The sequence below is a fragment of the Macaca mulatta genome, chromosome 5 (genome assembly GCF_049350105.2).
Source record: "Macaca mulatta isolate MMU2019108-1 chromosome 5, T2T-MMU8v2.0, whole genome shotgun sequence".
NCBI classification, from domain to species: Eukaryota; Metazoa; Chordata; class Mammalia; order Primates; family Cercopithecidae; genus Macaca; species Macaca mulatta.
Genome location: NC_133410.1, coordinates 50854528 through 50874630, shown reverse-complemented (window position 1 = coordinate 50874630; position 20103 = coordinate 50854528). Strand labels below are relative to the sequence as shown.

At 37.0% G+C, this 20103-nt stretch overlaps 1 protein-coding gene across 2 annotated transcripts; it reads left to right on the top strand.

Annotated features, from left to right (window-relative positions):
- Positions 1-132: 132 nt before the first annotated feature.
- Positions 133-19850, top strand: THAP9 (THAP domain containing 9). Of its 2 annotated transcripts, none has more exons than XM_001086766.5 (5): positions 133-280; positions 4127-4322; positions 5723-6026; positions 7182-7332; positions 16837-19850. In XM_001086766.5, the coding sequence occupies exons 1-5, from the start codon at positions 201-203 to the stop codon at positions 18809-18811; spliced, it is 2706 nt and encodes a 901-aa protein (XP_001086766.2). In that variant the 5' UTR covers positions 133-200; the 3' UTR covers positions 18812-19850. The 2 variants fall into 2 exon arrangements, with proteins under 2 accessions (XP_001086766.2, XP_014993903.2); XM_015138417.3 differs by having other exon boundaries at positions 4127-4332.
- Positions 19851-20103: the final 253 nt, after the last annotated feature.

Here is a 20103-nt window from a genome sequence, read left to right as displayed (position 1 = left end):
TGCTGCGACACAACGTGGCCTGTGATTGGCTACGGTACCGGCGCAGGGCCTTCGGAGAGGAAGTGTGGAAGTCCCGCGCCTCTAAAGCCCGCCTTTCCTGACAAATAAAGGTCGTAGCCGCAGTCAACGGGCGGAGCTAAAGTGGTCGTGATTCATGCTGTCGCGGGAACCCCGAAGGTGGGGCCCCACGTAACAAGAAGATGACCCGAAGTTGCTCCGCAGTGGGCTGCAGCACCCGTGACACCGTGCTCAGCCGGGAGCGCGGCCTCTCCTTCCACCAGTGCGTATGGGAGCAGCCTCGGACCTTCGAACTCCCTGCGGGGCCCGGCGGGCCGTAGCGCGGCGTGGGGCGGGGCGGGGCCGCACTGTGGGTCGTGCAGTGGATGTGACGCGACGTGACGTGACGTGCGCAGCGTCGGGGCGTGGGAGCGGAGTTGGGGCACTGTGAGAATTGAGGTTCTCTCTCTTCGCTCAGTGTTTACCTCTTTGTAGCCGGGTCTCGCACCGCTTACCGCTGTAGCGAGAGTTACGCGAAAGGAGTCCTCCATTAATTGGATGGTCTTATTATTTAAAGTGAGGAGGCCGGAAGGGAAGGCAGTTTGGGACAACGGTTGAAGTGTGTGGCGTGTTCCTGAGCACGAGTACAGATCAGTTTTCTCCTGTACTGGCAGACATTGAAAGTTCTTAAGTGCTATTAGCCGAGCTCTACAAGGCCGGTCCGATTCTGGTTGGATTTGATCATGGGGAAGTTTCGTTTGGCTCGACAGTGGGGAAGAATTTCAGACCAGTCTTATCTGAACTTATCCATGGTTCAGACTGCTATAGGTCATTCAAATCAGTATTCAGAGTGTACCGGCAAGTAGAAAAGTGGGTAAAAGAGATCATCCCAGACAAAAGCAGATTTATGGAACGATCGAAAAGAACTTTATGGTTGGAAAATGGGTTTAGGAAGAGGGTAGTTAGGAATGGCATGGGAAAATGTAAAGGATAGAAAGTGCAAATATAGAGGAATGGGAAAGTACCTGAGAGACAAGTCATTTAAAAAATTTAAATGCCAGGTTAAGGAGTTTGGATTATGTATGGTAGGCTGTGTATCAAATTCATTGATTTTTTTTTTTTTTTTTTAATGTTTTAAATAAGGCTGATCCCTCCACCTAAATTGTTAACAGTGTGAACCAATTCATTCTGTATGTGAGACGATAATTGATTTGGGATTTTTCTTGTGATAGAGGTAGCTTTAAACTAGGGAGACATGAATTCAAATTTTAATTGATTATTTACTGATCTCTGTACTTAGTTCTGGGTCTTGGTTTCTTCTTCTGTAAGAGGAATAAAAACCTGCCTTGTAGAGTTTTGTAAAACCAAAACGTAAGACTTTATAGCATACGTAGAGCACAAGGTAAATGCTTTAAAAATGGTATTATTACCAATTTAATTTTTTCCAGAACTCAAAACTAGTTATGCTAGTTAGACTACAATATTTCCCAACCTTTTTCTTCTTCTTTTTTTTTTTTGTTTTTCCTTTTTTTGGAGACAGGGTCTCACTGTTGCCCAGGCTGGAGAGCAGTGGCACTATCACAGCTCAGCGCAGCCTCTATCTCCCAGGCTCAAGTGATCCTCCCACCTCAGCCTCATGAGACTACAGGCACAGGCCACCACCCCGGCTATTTTTTTTTTTTGGTAGAGAAGAGGTCTCAGTGTGTTGCCCAGGTTGGTCTCCAGCTTCTGGGCTGGGATTACAGGCATGAGCCACCCTGCCCAGCCCCAGCCTTTTTCATAGCATTTTACGCATAGGAAATAATTGTTCAATACTTTGGGGGCAAACCTGCAGCACTCTCTGGGGCTGCCTTGAAGTAACTACTCAGGTGTCCCAGGCCAATATCAACAGCTGTACTCACTAGGCATACCAGTTGGGAAGCTTTGCATCAGAGGACCACGCTAGTAATAGAAGTTGTTGGACCAGCCAACTTTTGAGGGTTGCTTGCACATTTAGAGACTATACCAAATCTGTGGAAAAGCTCCCTTGCAAATATGTTCCATGAGTTAAAAAATAACTCTGAAAAAAGATAGATTTGCTCCAACCTTATTGGAAAAAGAATTCCCTGTTCATTTTCCGTTGATCAAGTATCATCGTCATCCTGGAACAATAAAATTGTAATCCCAAAAATGGAATTAGTTGTTCCTAGGAAAGCGCAAACTTTGGATAGTACTTTAGAGTTTACAAAGTGATTTTGAATACATTTGTAGCCTCATACACTCTTACTACAGCCCCATGAGGAAGTTCTAAGATTGAGAGATGTGTCTAATACCATATAGCTGGTAAAAGGTCAGTGTTCTGATCTTTTAAAGCTATAAAGCTTAAAAACAGGTTTTCCAAGTCAGTCTTCTTTCTCAAGGTGATTGAGAGAGTATCTCAGAATTATCTTTTACCACACTGCTATGTTTTTGTAGCAATTAACTGAGAAATAAAATTTATACCAATCTCAGTTCTGGTAACTATGTGCCTTAAAGTCTAAATTAAAATGCACAAAAAGCATAGTTACCTATAAATCTGTCTCTAAAATAAGTCAAAGAAGAGGGGGCAGAAAGAGTAGTTTTGTGGTTCTTATTGTGTTAATTTCCCAAGTTTCTTGGGTTTTTTTTGGTTTTGTTTTTTTTTTTTGAGATGGAGTCTTGCTGTCGCCCAGGCTGGAGTGTAGTGGCGCGATCTTGGCTCACCGCAACCTCTGCCTCCCAGATTCAAGCGATTCTCCTGCCTCAGCCTCCCTAGTAGCTGGGATTACAGGTGCGAGCCACCATGCCCAGCTAATTTTTGTGTTTTTATTAGAGACAGGGTTTCACCATGTTGGCCAGGCTGGTCTTGAACTCCTGACCTCAAGTGATCCGCCCGCCTCAGCCTCCCAACGTGTTGGGATTACAGGCGTGAGCCACCACGCCTAGCCGACAAGTTTCTAAACATAATTTGGCTTGGATTGAAAAATAAATAAATGCAAGGTAATTTTTATAATCAGGCCTAGCAAAAAGTAGTGCCTTTAAACATGAAAAAGTTGAATATAGTAAATATACTTGTCTTGTTTTCTACTGCTGCATAACAAGTTCCCTCAAAATTCACTATAAACATCTCACACATTTCTAAGGGTCAGGAATTCAGGAGTGTAGCTGGATGTTATGGTACCTGATAAGATTGCAGTCATCTGAAGGCTGAAGTCACCTGCTTTCAAAAAGACTAACTCAACATGGCCTTTGACTGGAGGCCTCAGTTGTTCACCAACTAGTTTTCTCCACAGGACTGCCTATAACATGCCAGATACCTTACCCCAGAGCAAACCATTCTCTACAGGGAGCAAGGAGGAAAACTTGTTCCTTTATGACATAGTCTGTGGTCACTTACTGTCACACGTTCTTTTTCCATTCCTTAGCAAATCACTAACTCTAGCCCATACTCACTCACGGGGAGGGGAATTAGGCTCCACCTTTTTTTTGTGACGGAGTTTCACTCTTGTTGCCCATATTGGGGTGCAATGGTGCGATCTCAGCTCACTGCAACCTCCACCTCTGGATTCAAGAGATTCTCCTGCCTCAGCCTTCCCAGTAGCTGGGATTACAGGCACCGGCCACCACGCCCGGCTAATTTTTTGTATGTTTAGTAGAGACGGGGTTTCACCATGTTGTCCAGGCTGGTCTTGAACTCCTGACCTCTGATCCTTCCGCCTCAGCCTCCCAAAGTGCTGGGATTACAGGCATGAGCCGCTGCGCCCGGCCAGGCTCCACTTCTTAAAAGGAGTACCAAATAGTTTAAAATCACCACGGGAAAGGAAAAGAGTCATATATTCTTTAACCATTTAAATTTGAGCAGATTCTGTTAAGTGTAGGAAGTGAAGACAAAATACAGTAGGATTTTTAATATGAGAATTGCCCCTCTATGATTGACATAGACAATCAGATATTGAACTTGTGGATTAAAAAAATCAAAGAACTTTGAAAAACGAACTAAGTAAACTTTTAATTCACTCGGCTTTATGTTTCTATAAAGCAGTAAAATAATAAATGGGTTTATATAATAAATACTACTGCAGTATTACTATAATGTTTTCATGTTAATGGAACTTTAATCTGATTGCCATAGATTTCCAACTGATACCATACAGCGCTCAAAATGGATCAGGGCTGTTAATCGTGTGGACCCCAGAAGCAAAAAGATTTGGATTCCAGGACCAGGTGCTATACTGTGTTCCAAACATTTTCAAGAAAGTGACTTTGAGTCATATGGCATAAGAAGAAAGCTGAAAAAAGGAGCTGTGCCTTCTGTTTCTCTATACAAGGTACTAAAATGTAGGTGTAAGTCAACAAAATGAAAATTTACAGAGCTTTTAAAAATCAAGATAGCCCCTGTTATAGCTAGAATTTGCAGACAGAAAAAAATCCCAAGTCTTAAATCCAGTAATAGATTTTAAATGCTTTGAAAATTAAAAAAAAAAAAAAATCTATATATATTAGCATTTGTTCTGGAGCTTTTAAAAAACTATATAAATGCAAATCATTTGTCTAGATATATATAAAGGTTACTAACCAATTGCAAAAATCAACTGGTAGATATAAATAGCCTTAGAATACAGACTTTTTAAAATTATGAGACAGCTTTCAAAGTTCTTTGAAATTATGTTTTTTGGTTCCTCCTAATAATGTTATTTATCTTGATCAAAAATATACCTAATTATTAACATTGATACAGGAAGTCTATGGGAAATAATGAAACTTTCTATGAGTGAGTCACCAGTATTGGTATGATATTCTTCTGTTTCCTATGACTGGTTTTATTTTATCCTTTTACCCCTTAACGACAACTCTGACACATGGGCTTTCACTTTCTGCACAGTCTGTGATAGTCACCTGTTCTATCCTCACACTTGCCTTACTTTCCTCTTAATCATCAGAGTCTCCTTCTTTCAGTATTGGTTTATCTCATTCCCCTATTCGGAAGTATTTAGTTGGTGTCAAATTCAAACTCACCAAGTTCCAAGAGCTTACTAACTGATTTGTACATTTTTAACTGCCTTGAATTCTCTTTTCAAACCGTATATACTTACTATATATGTGATACATTTGCCTGCTTTCATACTTTTGTGTAAAATCAATAATGGCTGCCATTATTGAGAGCTACAATGGTCCAGGCATTGTACTAGGAGATCTACATAAATTCTTATATTGTATCCTCAAAACAACCTTGTATTATTATCCACATTTTACAGATGAGGACACAAGGGATTGTAGAGCTTATGTGACAGCTAATTGAGGGAGCTAAGATTCAAACCCAGGTCAGTCTTAATTCCAAAGCCATGCTCTGTCCACTATGCCTTCCTTTTTGCACAAATAACTTCTCTGTCACCTTCATTAACCACGTTATTGTACCTTCTAAGAACTGCTTAAAACTCACTTCCATGAAGCCGTCCCAGTTTACTATCACTTTTCTCTAGTTATTTTATTTCAGAAACTTTCAACATCACATTAATATTTCTGTGTAGTGCAAAAAAAAAAAAAAAACCAAAAACTGTTTAGATTACCCTATAAACTATACATTAAAACATTCAGAGATTTTGACCTTTTCTTTCCTAACTAACTCTCCACAGCAACCAGATTAGTGCTTTGTACCTAGGGTATTTTTATAGATACTCTCCTGTGTGATTATTTCTAAAATAACTTTAATTTTATATGTCTGTCATAGATTCCTCAAGGTGTACATCTTAAAGGTAAAGCAAGACAGAAAATCCTAAAACAACCTCTTCCAGATAATTCTCAAGAAGTTGCCACTGAGGACCATAACTATAGTTTAAAGACACCTTTGATGATAGGTGCAGAGAAACTGGCTGAGGTGCAACAAATGTTACAAGTGTCCAAAAAAAGACTTATCTCTGTAAAGAACTACAGGATGATCAAGAAGAGAAAGGGTTTACGATTAATTGATGCACTTGTAGAAGAGAAACTACTTTCTGAAGAAACAGAGTGTCTGCTACGAGCTCAATTTTCAGGTATTTCCCTTTGGTAACCTGTAGTATTTACAAAAATAGCTGTTTTTCTGAAATACCATTAAATATTTATTTTGTTCTTGCCTATGAAAACATGCTTTTAGTTGGGAAGTGAAAGTCTCAGCTTAAGCAAGAAGAAAGAAAATCACCAAAATTCTTTTGTATCTTATGGTTTTCCAGTTATAAAAGTAACATTTATTATAGGAAAGCAAAGAAATATTTAAGTAATTAAAATAATGTGTAATCCCACTACCCAGAGATGAGACCATATGGTTTATACCATTTTCTGTTCTGCACTTTTCACTTTTTATAGTAGCTCTTACCCATTTGCTACTGCAAATTCATTATAAACAGTTTTAACTGCTACATAATTTTACCAAAGTTTTTTTGCAGTGGCGTTGTATTAGTTTGCAGAATTTCTTTGAGCTTGGAAATTGTGTATCTCCACATTTTTTTCTAAAATATTCTATAGAGTAGACCTGTAAACCCACGGAAAGGCTACCTAGTCCTCTTTGTGAACTAAGATATTTGAAAAAGGGCAAAATAAAAATTGCCAACTTATTCTTTGATGAAAGCAGCAGAGATTTGGATTACATTCTAGGAAAAGAGAAACGTGTCCTGTTTTTAGAAAAGAGTAGATATCTCCAAAGGAGGAGAATATTTTATGTTTTTCCAAGAGGGGACTAGAGGTCATAAATAGGAATCCCCACCAGGAAAAGAATTTTTTTTTTTCTTTCTCGATATTAGGCAAGATGGTCTGTTCAGTCTGAATAGTACCCTATCCCCATAAATGTTTTTCATATCTAATTTTCACCCTCAGATAAATACTAATCAGGAAACAAAATAAAATAAATAAATGTCCTCATTTTATTTTCTTTCCTGTTCCTCTAAAAATCTCTCCACTCAGGCTGCCACTGAATAGTAAAACATAATTCAAGTTGAAAAATTGTTTTTCCCTCTAGTGAAATGATTCCAGATGAACCGAATAAATTGGTCAAGGGGCCTACATGGATATTAACCTCTGAATAGACTTAATTAAAATGCATCTATATTTGTATTTGAATTTTGATGCCCAGTGCATTTTACATCCAAATGCTATAATCTGTACCTGAAAATTTTACTATTCATCACAAAGAATAAAAAAATTTATTTTAACAGATTTTAAGTGGGAGTTATATAATTGGAGAGAAACAGATGAGTACACCACAGAAATGAAACAATTTGCATGTACACTCTACTTGTGCAGTAGCAAAGTCTATGATTATGTAAGAAAGATTCTTAAGCTGCCTCATTCTTCCATCCTCAGAACGTAAGTGAATTACTTTATTTTTTAAAAGTGTGTTTCTTATCACCACATCTTGTTGATTACATGTGAATTACTCTTTAGATGTTAAACCATATTATTCTTTTATCACATTTTACTTATTAAGGCTATTAGTACTCATACTCCCATTTAAAAAAAGAAAACATGGACTAATGAAAAAATGGACTCCCATTATTAGCCCATTTTCTGTTTTTCAAAAACTTCTAGGTGGTACTTGCCTGTTATCATAACAGCAATATTTTCACTAACAAAATGAAGACACATAGTGTGACAAGCTTTTTGCATCTCCCAGACACTCTGGGTGGATAAAATTTGAATCCTGAAATACTGGAATTTCCAGTATACTTCAGTAGTTTAATATCTGACTATCCTGGAAAATCTAGAACAGTTCTGGATTGATCGCCATTGGTCTTAGGCAAAGCACAAAAAAAATCTGCGTTTTTTCATAAACATTGCAGTTGATGCCAATGTAGGTTGTCCAGGGAACAGATTTTGATAAATAATTTTTTAGGATTAGTGATCAAAATGGATAGATATATTTATAATTCTCTTCGTGTGGAGTAGTTAACAATGATTTTTTAGTAATGTCTTATAAATTTAATACTGAATTCTTAATTTTTACTGCTTTTACCACTAGTTTTACAGATTCCTTTTTTTATTTTTGAGACTGAGTCTTGCTCTGTCGCCCAGGTTGCATGCAGCACAGTGGCATGATCTCAGTTCACTGCAACCTTGCCTCCCAGGTTCAAGCAATTCTCATGCCTCAGCCTCCTACTGAGTAGTTGGGATTGCAGGCATGTGCCACCACACCCAACTATTATTTTGTATTTTTACTGGAGATGGGGTTTCGCTTTGTTGGCCGGGCTGATCTCGAATCCCTGGTCTCAAGTGATCTACCCACCTTGGCCTCCCAAAGTGCTGGGATTACAGGCATGAGTCACCATGCCCAGCCTAGTTTTACAGATTCCTTTTTTTTTGAGATGGAGTCTTGCTCTGTTGCTCAGGCTAGAGTGCACTGGTGCAAGATCTTGGCTCACTGCAGTCTCAGCCTCCCAGGTTCAACCCATTCTTCTGCCTCAGCCTCCCGAGTAGCTGGGATTGCAGGCGTCCACCATGCCCAGCTAATTTTTATATTTTTAGTAGACGTGGGGTTTCATCATGTTGGCCAGGCTGATCTCGAACTCCTGATCTCATGATCCACCCACCTCAGCCTCCCAAAGTGCTGGGATTACAGACATGAGCCACTGTGCCCAGCCCAGATTCCTTTTTTAAAAATTGTAGATTTTCCTGTATACACACTATTACAATAATACTACTAATAAAAGATTTAAAAATAATTGACCTTCAGAGTGGGCTGCTCTTCTAAAAAAATTTAGAAGACGAAAAATTTATTGTTCCCATACATTATATGTATATTATATATAATATATACTATATGTAATATATAATATATAAAATATATATATTTTATATATACGGTATATGCCATACTATATATATTATATATAATATAGTATATCTCATACTGTATATATATACACAGTATATATATATAAACAATTACTGTTAACCTTTAGAGTATTTCCTTCCTGTCTGTGTGTGTGTGTGTGCACTTAGATTTACTAGTGTTTACATAGTTATGATCTTTTGTAAATAAATTTCCAGCCAGCCTTTTATCACTTTATTATGTATGCCTTTTATCTATAACATTATTTTGAACTCTTTATAGACAAGTTTTAATAGCTGCATGATACATGGTAGTCCTACCCTACCTAACTCTGGCGTTCTCCAGCTATTGGACATTTCTATTGTTTCCATTTTGGGGTTATAATTGTTTTTTCATATATTTAAATGAACATTTGTATATAAGGCTTTACTCTTTTATAGTATGATTTTACCATTCAGGCTAGATATTATACTTATTTATAAATGTTCACTTTTTGCTAAGCAAGAGAGTTTTATAGGTGCTATGTTAATTTCTCCTCCTATACCTTTTTGGTTTTTTTGTTTTCTGATTGATAGCTGTACATATTCTGGGGGTACATGTGATATTTTGATACATTTATATAATTTGTAATGATCAAATCAGGGTAATTAAAATATCCATCATTTATAAATCCAAACATCTATCTTTTCTTTGTGTTGAGAAGCGTATACCTTTTTAATCTCTTCTACATTGGTTTTAAAGTGTTACTTAATGATATTTCACTGTGGTTTATATAAGATATTTCATGTAACTTCTCATCTTTTTCATGGTTTTCTTCATTTCCCATAGTTCTGCATCAACTCCTAGATTAAATCTTCCTGGTAATTCCAGCTCACATTTATCTTTTCTCTCTTCATGTCATTTGGCATTTTGTGACCTTTGCTGTAACATTATATATATATTTAGATTTATAATTCCAGTATTCAAACAGTTGCTCATTTCTTTAGGTACTTTGCGTATAAGTAAGGTATATTGTTTAGTGTGATGGTAATACATGTTTGTTATAAAACATTCAAACCATATATAAGTACATAAATACCAGAAAGTGAAAAACACAGTACTTCCCTTCCCCTAATCCCACAAGATAACTACAATTAGCAGTTTTGTGTATATCCTCCGAGTTAAAAAAAAAACAAAAAACTATTTACCTACCAATAAAATTTTGTTTTAGTGGCCATATAGTGTTCTGTTATATTAATGGTATATAGAGCTTCCGTTTATTTTCTTATATTAATGTAAGATTATATTATATTAATATAAGATTCTAATATTAATGGTATATACATTTCCATTTATTTTCCCATATAAAAAGTGATCTGTTTTTAACACAGTTATCTTAAGTATTAGATCTTTATAATCATTATATTTAATATTCATTTATTCAATAAATATTTATTGATCAGGAGCGGCCAGTGAGGCAGGAGGAAAACCAGGAGATTGTGATGGCCTGGAAGCCAAGTGTAGAAAGTATTTCAAGGAGGGAGTAGTCCACTATGTCAAATGCTGCTGGGAGATCAGGTAAGATGAGGACAGAGAATTGACCATTGGATTTTGCAAGATGAAGGTCATTGGTGACCATGACAAAAGCAGTTACAGTAGAGTGGTGGAGAGGTAAACCTGGCTGGAGTGGGATTAAGAGAGACTAAAAGTGAAGAAGCAGAGAAAATGATTGTGGACTCTTCCATGGAGTTTTGCTATGAAGGAGAGCAAAGAAATGGGTCTGTGGGTAGAAAGGAACATGCATTGAGGAGAGGGTGTTTGTTGAGATGGCAGATGTTCCAGCATGTTTGCATGTTTATGGGAATAATCCAAGAGAGAAAAGAAAATTCGTGACGTATAAGAGAAATGATAATTGCAGGAGGATGATATCCAACACCACTGTGGAAGGAAATGTGACCTTAAGGTTTTGGGACAGTTCATCCATTGAAACAGGAAGAAAAGCAGAAGTACAGATACAATAGGTTAACAGATTTGGTAGTAGGAAAATGAGTTTTGTCTTTTAAAAAGATGGGTTCTTGGCTGGGCGCGGTGGCTCACACCTGTAATTCCAGCACTTTGGGAGGCTGAGGCGGGCGGATCACGAGGTCAGGAGATTGAGAACATCCTGGCTAACACGGTGAAACCCCGTCTCTACTAAAAAAATACAAAAAAATTAGCCAGGCATGGTGGCGGGCGCCTGTAGTCCCAGATACTCAGGATTCTGAGGCAGGAGAATGACGTGAACCCGGGAGGCGAAGCTTGCAGTGAGCTGAGATCGCACCACTGCACTCCAGCCTGGGTGACAGAGTGAGATTCCGTCTCAAAAAGAAAAAGAAAAAGATGGGGTCTCACTGTGTTGCCCAGACTGGCCTTGAACTTCCGGGCTTAAGCAATCCCGGAGTAGCTAGAACTATAGACATGCAACACCACACTCAGCAGGAAAATGAGTTTTTATTGCATTGCTTCTGTTTTCTCAATGAAATAAAGTTATTAACTGAGAGTTGAGGAGGAAGGCATTAGATTTGGAAAGAAAGGAGAATATGTGACCAGTCACCGACAGGAAAAGTAAGTAACTAGAAAAATGCAGTACCAGATTTGTGGTCAAAACTGTTGTCTTTCCCTCCATAATGATGGAGAAACAATTAGATGGTTAAGAATCGGACGATGACAGACCAAACTAGACTTAAATTTTTTTTAAACCCTTGGTTTGGTTAGATAGGGTGCCTCATGAATTTCTGATTGTCATATATCTTTCTCTAGTCTTAGCTACATCAGATACTTCTCTAATTTTCTGTTTACTGATGTTGGATCCTTTTTCAGTTCTCCCTGGATTCTTTATGTCCAAAACTTTCCCAAAGCTGTTTTTTTATAATTTTCAGTGTTTGCGGTCTTTTAAGGTAATTTATTTTCACAAATCCTTTGAAACTAAGTCTTAATAGCCTCAACTTTCTTTGTTATAATAGTGATATGTTTAGTGTGATCTTGGTCATAGATAGAAAATGCTGGCACAGTTGCTTCTTATTTATATTTCCTCTGTTTCTAATTTTTGGTTTATATTCACTGCAATTTAATAAACCAACTCCCTCTATAGATTACCTGCTGTGAGAGAATCAAAAGTAACGACAGTGGGAGTAGCTAAAAGTCTTAACAGAAAAACACTTAGCACTGCAGATCTCTAGGACTATATTTTTCCCAGGCAGAATTTTAGGCCACACAAGTGACTCCCTATAATCATTCCATAACTAAGTTATTAGATATTGGTTTGTTAACTTAAAATATCATGTTGATGAGAGTATAAATGAAAATTGGTTTGAACTTTTGCAAGGACAATTTGGGAATATGAATTTTTTTTTTTTTTTTTTTTTTTTTTTTTTTTTTTTTTGAGACAGAGTCTTGCTCTGTCGCCCAGGCTGGGGTGCAGTGGCCGGATCTCAGCTCACTGCAAGCTCCGCCTCCTGGGTTTAGACCATTCTCCTGCCTCAGCCTCCCGAGTAGCTGGGACTACAGGGGCCCGCCACCTTGCCCGGCTAGTTTTTTGTATTTTTTAGTAGAGACAGGGTTTCACCATGTTAGCCAGGATGGTCTCGATCTCCTGACCTCGTGATCCGCCCGTCTCGGCCTCCCAAAGTGCTGGGATTACAGGCTTGAGCCACCGCGCCCGGCCTGGGAATATGAATTTTAAACTGACCCACCAACTTATGTGCAGCTGAAATCCAAACTTTGTCTTTAATTTCTTATAAGTAAGTTTACCTCGGTATGTTATTCCTAGGAATTACACAAATGACATAAATATGTATATGTGTATGGGTGCACATGCATACACATACACATTGTGGTACTATTATCTAAAATTTGAAATTATCAAGATGTCCTTTGATTTGAGTTGGTTAAATTATTTTTCATTTAACTATACTGTGGTATATACTGTGTACACAGTTAAAATGTTGCTGTAGGTTGATATTTAAGGGCGCATAAAAATATGTGAAACATTACTTACCATTAAGTGAAAAATAGTTTCAGTATACAATTTTGAAAATTATATCTAGGTATGTATACACAAAGACATTAACAGTAACTTTTACTTCTTTATACTTTTTGTGTTTAGTTTTTTTAAAAAGAAGAATGTCTTTTTTTATGATCAGAAGAAAATTGTTTTATTTTCAGAGAAGAAGAGAGATTTAAAGGAGAAATTGTTTCCTTCCTTACCGTTCTAACTTATGAACTTGGTTTGGGTATGCCTACTCTTTCTTGTAAAAACTTTAAAAAATAAATCAACAAATCTACATACCATTCTGCTTCATGTTCATGACATTGTTTTAGTAGCTGTAGATATTCAGATACCATTGAGATTTCCATTTAAAAAATCAAACTCAGCAGAACATAAGTTGGTTGTTTTTTTAACCCTAACCCATTTAAAATAAAATTACATAGAGACATTAAGTGCTTTGTTATGTATGTACCACATATGCAACACAGTTAGCATCTTTGGTGCTTATTTGAGAATCCTAATGTAAAAGAAATAAACTAAACAATTAAAATTCGGTGACATACTTGCAAAGAGTTGTCAACATTCTAGTGTGCTGTAGCACTGCTATATTGCTTAGTCATTGTCTTACTATTTTTTCCTTTTTTTTTTTATCTTTTAATTTTAGGTTCCGGGGTACATGTGAAGGTTTGTTACATAGGTAAACTCATGCCACAGGGGTTTGTTGTACAGATTATTTCATCCCAACCTCCAGCCTCGAGTAGACCCCAGTGTCTGTTGTTTTCTTCCTTGAGTATGAGTTCTTATCTTTTTTTTTTTTTTTTTTTTTGAGACAGAGTTTCACTCTTGCCCAGACTGGAGTGTAGTGGTATGATTTTCGCTCACTGCAACCTCCACCTCCCGGGTTCAAGTGATTCTCCTGCCTCAGCCTACCAAGTAGCTGGGATTATAGGTACACACCACTGAGCCTGGCTAATTTGTGTATTTTTAGTAGAGATGGGGTTTCACCATATTGGCCAGGCTGGCCTCAAACTCCTGATATCAGGTCATCTGCCTCCCTCGGCCTCCGAAAGTGCTGGGATTACAGGCGTGAGCCACTGTGCCCAGTCAAGTTTTCATCATTTAGCTCCCACTTATAAGTGAGAACATGCAGTATTTGGCTTTCTGTTCCTGTGTTAGTTTGCTGAGGATAATAGCCTTTAGCTCCATCCATGTTGCTGCAAAAGACATGATGTCATTCTTTTTTATGGCTACATAGTATTCCATGGTGTGTATGTACTACTTTTTCTTTATTCAGTGTGTCATTGATGGAGATTCAGGTTGATTCCATGTCTTTGCTATTGTGAATAGTGCTGCAATGAAAATTTGCATGCGTGTGTCTTTATGGTAGAATAATTTATACTCCTCTGGGTATATAACCAGTAATGGGATTGCTGGATCAAATCATCGTTCTGCTTTTAACCCTTTGAGGAATCACTTTCCACAATAATTGAATTAATTTACACTCCCACCAACAGTGTATAAGTAAGTTTTCCCATTTCTCTGCAATCTTGCCAGCATCTGTTATTTGTTGACTTTTTAATAATAGCCATTCTGACTGGTGTGGGATAGTGTCTCATTTTGGTTTTGATTTGCATTTCTCTAACGATCGGTGATGTTGAGCTTTTTTCATATGCTTGTTGGTGGCATGTATGTCTTGAAAAGTGTCTGTTCATATCCTTTGCCCACTTTTTAATGGGCTTGTTTTTCTCTTGTAAATTTGTTTAAGTTCCTTATAGATGCTGGATATTAGACTTTTGTCAGATGCACAGTTTGCAAATATTTTCTCCCATTTTGTAGGATGTCTGTTTACTGTTGACATTTTCTTTTGCTGTGCAGAAGCTCTTTAGCTTAATTAGATCCCACCTGTCAATTTTTGCTTTTGTTATGATTGCTTTGGTGTCTTTGTCATGAAATCTTTTACTGTTCCTATATCCAGGATGATATTGCCTCAGTTGCCTTCCAGGATTTTTATAGTTTTGAGTTTTACATGTAAGTCTTTAATCCATCATGAGTTAATTTTTGTATGTGGCTTGTAAGGGTCCAGCTTCAGTCTGATGCGTATGGCTGGCCAGTTACCCCAGCACCATTTATTGAATAGGGAGTCTTTTCCCTTTTGCTTGTTTTTGTCAGCTTTGTAGAAGATCAGATTGTCATAAGTGTGTGGCCTTATTTCTGGTTTGCCTATTTTAATATACGAACAACAGATACTTTTGTCTTCTGAATAGATTATAACCTACTTATAGTCAAGGTATGTCTTTTGCCATCCTGTAAGTATGTTGTTTTGTTTTGAGACAGTTTTGCTCTGTCACCTAGGCTGGGGTGCAGTGGCGCAATCTCGGCTTACTGCAACCTCTACTTCCCAGGTTCAAGCACTTCTCCTGCCTCAGCCTCCTGAGTAGCTGGGATTACAGGTGCGCACCACCATGCCCAGCTAATTTTTGTATTTTTAGTAGAGATGAAGTTTAAGCATGTTGGCCAAGCTGGTCTCAAACTCCTGACCTCAGGTGATCTGCCTGCCTCAGCCTCCCAAAGTGCTGAGATTATAGGCATGAGCCACCATGCCTGGCCTATAAGTGTGTTTTTTAAACCTATTAATGGATCATGAAATTAGTGGGTCATAATTGCCATTTAAGTATATATAAACACACATATATATATATTTAAACTATTACAGACATCCCTTGGTATATGTGGGGGGATTGGTTCTAGGACACCCCCCACTTGTGCCAGTATACCAAAATCCATGCATACACAAGTCCTGTAGACAGTCCTGCAGTACTTATGTGTATGAAAAGTTGGCTGGCTGTATACGCAAGTTTTGCATCCTATTAATACTGTATTTTCTCTCCATGCATTTGTTTGAAAAAAAAAAAAATTCAGGTATAAGTGTACCCATGCCATTTAGTTCAGAAGTCAACTCTGTGTGTGTGTGTGTATGTGTGTGTGTGTGTGTGTGTAGTATATATATTTCATATATGTGAAAGTTCATAGTATGTACTAAAGGTGAATTTTGTTTATGAAACTCCTAGGTGACACTTAAAATATTTGGAAAGCCCTATCCCAAAATACTTAGGGAAGAACATTAAACTCACAATTAAGTAGAGGTCAGCTGTCCAAGAAGAAGCCTTGGTTGCCTTAGAATATAGCCAGAAAATCAGAAATTTAACTTAACAGACATTTGAGTTACAAAAGTGTATGTTAGTTACAGGTGAACATCCTAGTCTCTGCCTCAGAATCCCTTTAGTTTTAGACAATTATTAAATGTGGCTGTTTTCTTTCCTGGTCTATAACAAGTTAGAGTAAACTAGAAGTAAGAAGAATTCCAAAGATAGACACCGTAATAGGAAGAAAATACTTAGCAGTCTGAGAAGAGCAGGGATACTATGAAAAACAGTAGCGCAGGTAGGTTGTATAGGGGTGCAGATGCACACTTGTTATATGCCTTTAAGGGTGTAATTTTGAGGCTGTAAAGAATGAGAAATGCACTAAACCCCTGGGCATCAGGAAAGCCAGGTTTCACATTCATTCATAACTAACAGTATATTATGGGCCAAGTCGCTTAACCTCTCCCTCTGTCCCAGTTTCCTAATCTGTAAAATGAGGTAGATGTACTAGATGTTCTCAAAGGTTCCTTCACATTCAGCAATTTTCTCATTTCAGTGAATTTACAGGTAAGACTTGTTTATGATTTACCATATAAAAAGATCAGTTAGAACAAACTGGTTAGTTGTTTACTTTTTAAAGAATAAATGAGGAATTAAAAATATGTTGTATATTTGCATCTTAAAATACTACTTTGTGTTTCTAAGTTTCTCTTATCTTACTATTTTATTGTAACGAATTTACCATTGAAAATATTTATAGAGTTTGGCTGCTTATATACTTGGCTTTATTTCTACAGGGATAGGAGACTACTTTAGTACTGCTTAAGGCATTTTCCCATTTATCTTTTTATTTGTCTTTAAGTTTTCTGTTTTTCACTTTTTATATATTCTAGGTGGTTATCCAAATGCCAACCCAGTCCAGGTTTCAACAGCAACATTTTTTCTTTTCTTCAACGAAGAGTAGAGAATGGAGATCAGCTCTATCAATACTGTTCATTGTTAATAAAAAGTATACCTCTCAAGCAACAGCTTCACTGGGATCCTAGCAGTCACAGTTTGCAGGGGTTTATGGACTTTGGTCTTGGAAAACTTGATGCTGATGAAACGCCACTTGCTTCAGAAACTGTTTTGTTAATGGCAGTGGGTATTTTTGGCCATTGGAGAACACCTCTTGGTTATTTTTTTAACAGAGCATCTGGATATTTGCAAGCTCAGCTGCTTCGTCTGACTATTGGTAAACTGAGTGACATAGGAATCACAGTTCTGGCTGTTACATCTGATGCCACAGCACATAGTGTTCAGATGGCAAAAGCATTGGGGATACATATTGATGGAGACGACATGAAATGTACATTTCAGCATCCTTCATCGTCTAGTCAACAGATTGCATACTTCTTTGACTCTTGCCACTTGCTAAGATTAATAAGAAATGCATTTCAGAATTTTCAAAGCATTCAGTTTATTAATGGCATAGCACATTGGCAGCACCTTGTGGAGTTAGTGGCACTGGAGGAACAGGAATTATCAAATATGGAAAGAATACCAAGTACACTTGCAAATTTGAAAAACCATGTACTGAAAGTGAATTGTGCCGCCCAACTCTTTAGTGAGAGTGTAGCCAGTGCATTAGAATATTTGCTATCCTTAGACCTGCCACCTTTTCAAAACTGTATTGGTACCATCCATTTTTTACGTTTAATTAACAATCTATTTGACATCTTTAACAGTAGGAACTGTTATGGAAAGGGACTTAAAGGGCCTCTGTTGCCTGAAACTTACGGTAAAATAAACCACGTGTTAATTGAAGCCAAGACTATTTTTGTTACATTATCTGACACTAGCAATAATCAAATAATTAAGGGTAAGCAAAAACTAGGATTCCTGGGATTTTTGCTCAATGCTGAGAGCTTAAAATGGCTCTACCAAAATTATGTTTTCCCAAAGGTCATGCCTTTTCCTTATCTTCTGACTTATAAATTCAGTCACGATCATCTGGAATTATTTCTAAATATGCTTAGGCAGGTATTAGTAACAAGTTCTAGCCCTACCTGCATGGCATTCCAGAAAGCTTACCATAATTTGGAGACCAGATACAAATTTCAAGATGAAGTTTTTCTAAGCAAAGTAAGCATCTTTGACATTTCAGTTGCTCGAAGGAAAGACTTGGCACTTTGGACAGTTCAACGTCAGTATGGTGTCAGCGTTACAAAGACTCTCTTTCACGAAGAGGGTATTTGTCAAGACTGGTCTAATTGTTCACTAAGTGAGGCATTATTAGACCTGTCAGATCATAGGCGAAATCTCATCTGTTATGCTGGTTATGTTGCAAACAAGTTATCAGCTCTTTTAACTTGTGAGGACTGCATCACTGCACTGTATGCATCGGATCTCAAAGCCTCTAAAATTGGGTCACTATTATTTGTTAAAAAGAAGAATGGTTTGCATTTTCCTTCAGAAGGTCTGTGTCGGGTCATAAATATTTGTGAGCGAGTTGTAAGAACCCATTCAAGAATGGCAATTTTTGAACTAGTTCCTAAACAAAGGGAATTGTATCTTCAACAGAAAATATTATGTGAGCTTTCTGGGCATATTTATCTTTTTGTAGATTTGAATAAGCATCTCTTTGATGGAGAAGTGTGTGCCATCAATCACTTTGTCAAGTTGCTAAAGGATATAATAATCTGTTTCTTAAATATCAGAGCTAAAAATGTTGCACAGAACCCTTTAAAACAGTCAGAGAGAACTGATATGAAAACTTTATCAAGGAAACACTGGTCATCTCTACAGGATTATAAATGTTCAAGTTTTGCTAATACCAGTAGTAAATTCAGGCATTTGCTGAGTAATGATGGATATCCATTCAAATGAGAGACCTAGAATATATTAACATTTTAATTAAGAACACTTGATCAACATTTTTTAAAGTTCAATTTACCATATTTTATAAATTGATCATTCTGCACAGTGGGCAAATTTGCAATTCTGACTTATTAAAATTTCAAATTCTGCATATCACAAAATCTGCTTATACTTTTGGTATGGCTTGTAGCATTTATGAGTTTTCCAAAATGTAGAAAGCAGTAAGTCAGTAGAAGCAGACTGGCCAACAGGTACTGTCTTTGAATTTACTACTGTAAGACTAAGCAGTGTTACTGGACACAGTTTTAACTTGTTCAATCTGCTTCAAAAACAAGAAAAACAACTATGAGTTATCAAAACATTGACTACTTTTATGACTACACTGCATTTCTAAAAGATCTTTGGATTACAATTCTTAAAAATATTAACAATACCTATAAAACCTTGAAGATAACTTTTACTTAAATATGAAAATTAAATTGTAGTTTGAAAATTAGGCTCAAACAAATATCAAATACTGCAAAAATCCCCTTGTCCCAGGATACCTAAAATAGAAGTGCTTAAACTTCGTCAGGCAGAAGGTAAAGGACATGAGCCATGAGATTCTTCCTTGTGCTACAGCCACACTGGGGAGTGCAGTCTGGAAAGAACATACCTAATGTGTTTTTCACTGTCCATTATCTCTGAACTTTGAAATATTACTTTTGAATAAAAGGCTGGAGACTTAGTTTGACTTGAAAAAGCTCACTGCTCATCAGAAAACAGGGGGAACCTAATTTGAAGATGGAAGCATACTAAGGACAATTTTCTCCACTCACATCCACATTTGAAAAGAGAAACAGAAAAACATAGGTAACTCTGCTTTCACAAATGAGAATAGTTTAATGGATAGAAGAAACAAGCACATTATTCACCTGTGTTATAAAACATCTCTTTTTTTGTCACTAAGTGTTTGCAAAGTACAGTTAATCCTAATATGAAAACTTAGAATTGTAAAAGATTAATGATAACGTAAAAGTATATTAATTAAAATTCCCCTTACAAAGTATATTTTGATATGTTTGTTTATTCTACCTCAAACAAAGGCTTAAGTTTTGAAGTGTAACCAATTTATACTTCATTTTATACAGAACCTATTGCTGAAAAGTCTGAATATTGTGCTTTTTTTGTTTGTAAATAGAATTGAATACACCAGGATAAATCTTATTTAAAGGAAGCCTGTTTGTAAATCACCAACTTTAACTTATTGCTTATATAAATCCAAGCTCTGTACCTGATCTTTATGTAAAGCAAGATTTATA